The sequence below is a fragment of the Seriola lalandi genome, unplaced genomic scaffold (genome assembly GCF_002814215.2).
Source record: "Seriola lalandi dorsalis isolate HSWRI2012SDOR001 ecotype SW California unplaced genomic scaffold, Sedor1 jcf7180002053097, whole genome shotgun sequence".
Taxonomy (NCBI): domain Eukaryota; kingdom Metazoa; phylum Chordata; class Actinopteri; order Carangiformes; family Carangidae; genus Seriola; species Seriola lalandi.
The window spans coordinates 74889-78256 of record NW_019523650.1 but is presented as its reverse complement, the minus strand read 5'-3'; the positions used below and the strand labels follow the sequence as shown (position 1 = coordinate 78256).

Below are 3368 nucleotides of genomic sequence, written 5' to 3'. Positions count from 1 at the left end.
GGGGGGTGGGGTGGGGGGGTGGGGTGAGCGGTGAGACATCACACGGGTCAATACTGAGACATTGGTGAGGACAGAGTGGCACCAATATTTTCATTTTCAGCTACTATAGCTGCTGACAATACAGAAATGACTAGAGGTTTTTTTGGCATGAAGTGTAATGAGTCCAGGATTTGGTTCATACCATTTTTCACACCATTATTATTATTATTTATTTATTTATTTATTTATTTTTTTTGGGGGGGGGTCAAAATGTTACCACGCTGCTGACTTGAATGTGCCTGGGGGCACCTTTACCAACCTTTACCACAGATACGATCACTCCATCATGATTGGACCAAAATATCACATGACACACATAGTTGGAAAAAAATAAAGTGCAATATTTACAAAATATACAGCTTGCCCTTATTTTAAATAGAAAACTAATTTTGTTATTTACATTTTACAGTGTTAATTGTAAAAATAAATAATTTAATAATACATTTTTTTTTTCATCAGTAACATAATGAGAGCTCAACACACTGCACCTGCAGCTGTTGCAGCGGGTTTGCGTTGGTGGGCGGTTATCATGATACACAGTCGTGGATGTTTGTATTGTGGTTTTGAGCTTGGTTTTCAGAATCGTTACACCCTTAGTGTTAAAGAACGACTCCTATTTGAACTCCTTCTGAGGTGAATCATAGTTTATGTTTCCTCTACTAGATCATATCAGCTCTACTACCATACTTTGGCATTTGGCCTGAGCCTTTATCCCTTTTATATCTCAGAGGTCATCTATAAACGATCTGCAAAAAAAAAACCCAAAAACATATATACATTCAGCATGTACAGCGCTGCTTGGTCCCAGTATAACCCTATAGTGGTCAGTCTCCATTAGCTTATTCAAAAGGCTAATCTTATAATTCTCCACAAATAATAACGTATGTGCCAGGAGAGATTATATCCACTACATAAACAAAGATTATGTTCCCTAACAAACGTCACACAGTGTAAAATATGTAAGAGTGATGGAAACAGCGAGAGACTTACACAAGAGGGAAATGACAAAGTTCAATTCGGGACAGTTCTCCTGGGGATACTGGTCTAGGACAGTACATAACGGTTGAATTTTTTAGCCCATGTTTTTGTGGTGGAACACGTTTTTACCCCATCATGAATGACGCACACATTCTTATTATCTGGCTCATTGTTGGACACAGAATAACAGCTTTAAGAGATTTTTAGTTATCACAACAATGGATCATGTTTCCCATCTCAAAATGTGATTATTATTTAGGCCTGAGCTTTCACTAAAGTTTTCATAACACAGTCAGACACCACCCAGTCAATTTCAGTTGGTTTCCTAACCTATATCAAATCTGTTTAACCAGACTGAAATAGTTCTTTTTAGTTTTAAATATCCCAAACAAATAAACAAGAGGAACAATCAATTGTTTCAGTTAGAAAAAGTTAATGGTTCTACAGGGCGGGATTACGAAGAGGAGGATCAACTGAGGTAAAAGGTCTATCCCTGAGGCTGTGGTCCTCTCTAGAGGGGATGATAAAGTACTCTGGCCTATGTTCACCACATTCCTGTACTCTCTCAGCAGGTCAGAAGTCATCTATAGTCTCTCTGAAGGATTAAAATGGGCTTAAGCAAGATTTACACTGCCAGCTAAAAATCATGCTCTTTTCTTTAGCTTTTTGTGTGACATAGATCTAATGTATGTTTATAGATGTGTTAAGAGAGAACGGATAAAACAAGTCTAATATTTTGGTGTTTAAGGAGTAAAGAAAAGTTCAGTTTTTGATGTCCGTTAGACTGTGGCTGCCAGGGTGAATCAAGCCTTAGTATCTTGAAGTCAGGACTTTGCCTGAGCCGCTTTGTTCTTGGCAGTTACGACACAAAAGAGAGAGCAAAATGAAATAGAGGCCAGATGGTCAAGAAGGAGGGGTTAGGGGCTGCTATGGTGAGCTGTTACTAAGTGGTACCAGTCTAAGGTCAAAGATCATGTCATGCGGCATTGTGGTACCTTCATCTCGCCCCCTAATGAAAACTTGCCTAAGCCCACGTGGTAAAGGAATGAAGTTCCATTACTTATTACGTAAAAAACACATGCTTCACGTAAGGAACGAAAGAAAGACTAAGAACTCTGTTTATGCCAAGTCATGAGGAAAACGAGCAGGAGGAGGAGAGGAGATTTTACTTACAAGTGCCCTTCAGAAGAAATATAAGAAATATATTTGATATGAAAAAGAGGGAATCCTCTCGAAGGAATACCCTTGTTGTTAACTGCAACAAACTATGGTGAAAAACTAACTGGAAAAACCATATGATCATAAAACACTCAATCCCCTGCACACTTTATCTTTGACCAACAGACTGACTTTATTTACCTTTTTGTGTTACTGTTCAACACTGTGGCCCATTGTGTGATTAAAGGCCTACTGAACGGACTTCATTGTTGAGGTTTGCAGACTGCACAGACACAGCTTTACACAGTGATAACAGTGAAGCAGTTAAACGGTCTCCTCATATCTTTTTCCAGGAAAATGAGCAGAAACAGAGCAATATCACTGCTCATGCTAACCAAAGAAAGAATCATCTATCAAAATTTGATTGTTCACACCTGTTTTTATAATTCATGTGTATGCTATTTATACTATTTATTGAGTGTGTTTGTTTTGTCTTATCTTATGTTTTTATCCTAAACGTTTGTGCCACTACGGAGATGCACTAAATTTCGTTGCATAGCTGGTGTGCCTGTAGTAAGGGTAACAATAATATTGTCTGTGTCCAAATATTCAGGTTTAATGCCGTAAGGAGCCAAAGTTTTTTAGTTATAGCTAAGACTTAAGTGTGTCTAGTGTTGTTGGTTCACCTGGTATTACCTGTATGAGCATCCAAAAGAACTGACTCAGGTGGAAATAGTGAGAGAAGAGTGCCAGAGTAGCACAACTGTCCTCTGAAAACATTCGGCCACGGAAAGCTGACACCAGGAAACAGATCTGTAGAAAAACAGATAAAAAGACAAATTTAGAAGTCATTACCATTGTGTGTAAATGAGCCTTTCACACTGGAAGCAGCAGCAGCAGCCAGCTGTTTATGGCAGTTAATGTATGTTCACAATTTGCTCTTTTCAGAGAACATGGTAATGTTTTGTATGACAACCTGGCACACTCGAACACATGCAGGTGCAGTACTCTTTGCAGTGTCAGAAGGGCATGTTGCGCATGAGGCAATATGTTGCATGTTTTATAGTCTATACATTTTTAAAACAGACAGCAGGATTCAAATAGCCCCCCCACCCCTCCAAAAGAGAGACATCCTATCCTGCAGACCTGTTACATCACCATGCAGCAAACTATGCTGGTGGGAGCAAAAATTA

General features: G+C 38.9%; 1 protein-coding gene across 1 annotated transcript in view; it reads right to left on the bottom strand.

Annotated features, from left to right (window-relative positions):
• The window catches only part of adgrv1 (adhesion G protein-coupled receptor V1), a 96529-nt gene that overhangs the window by 26741 nt on the left and 66420 nt on the right, over positions 1-3368 (bottom strand). The window contains exon 87 of the mRNA XM_023400956.2: positions 2872-2988. Coding sequence (XP_023256724.1) covers positions 2872-2988 — 117 coding nt within the window. The remainder of the gene's footprint in view (positions 1-2871; positions 2989-3368) is intronic.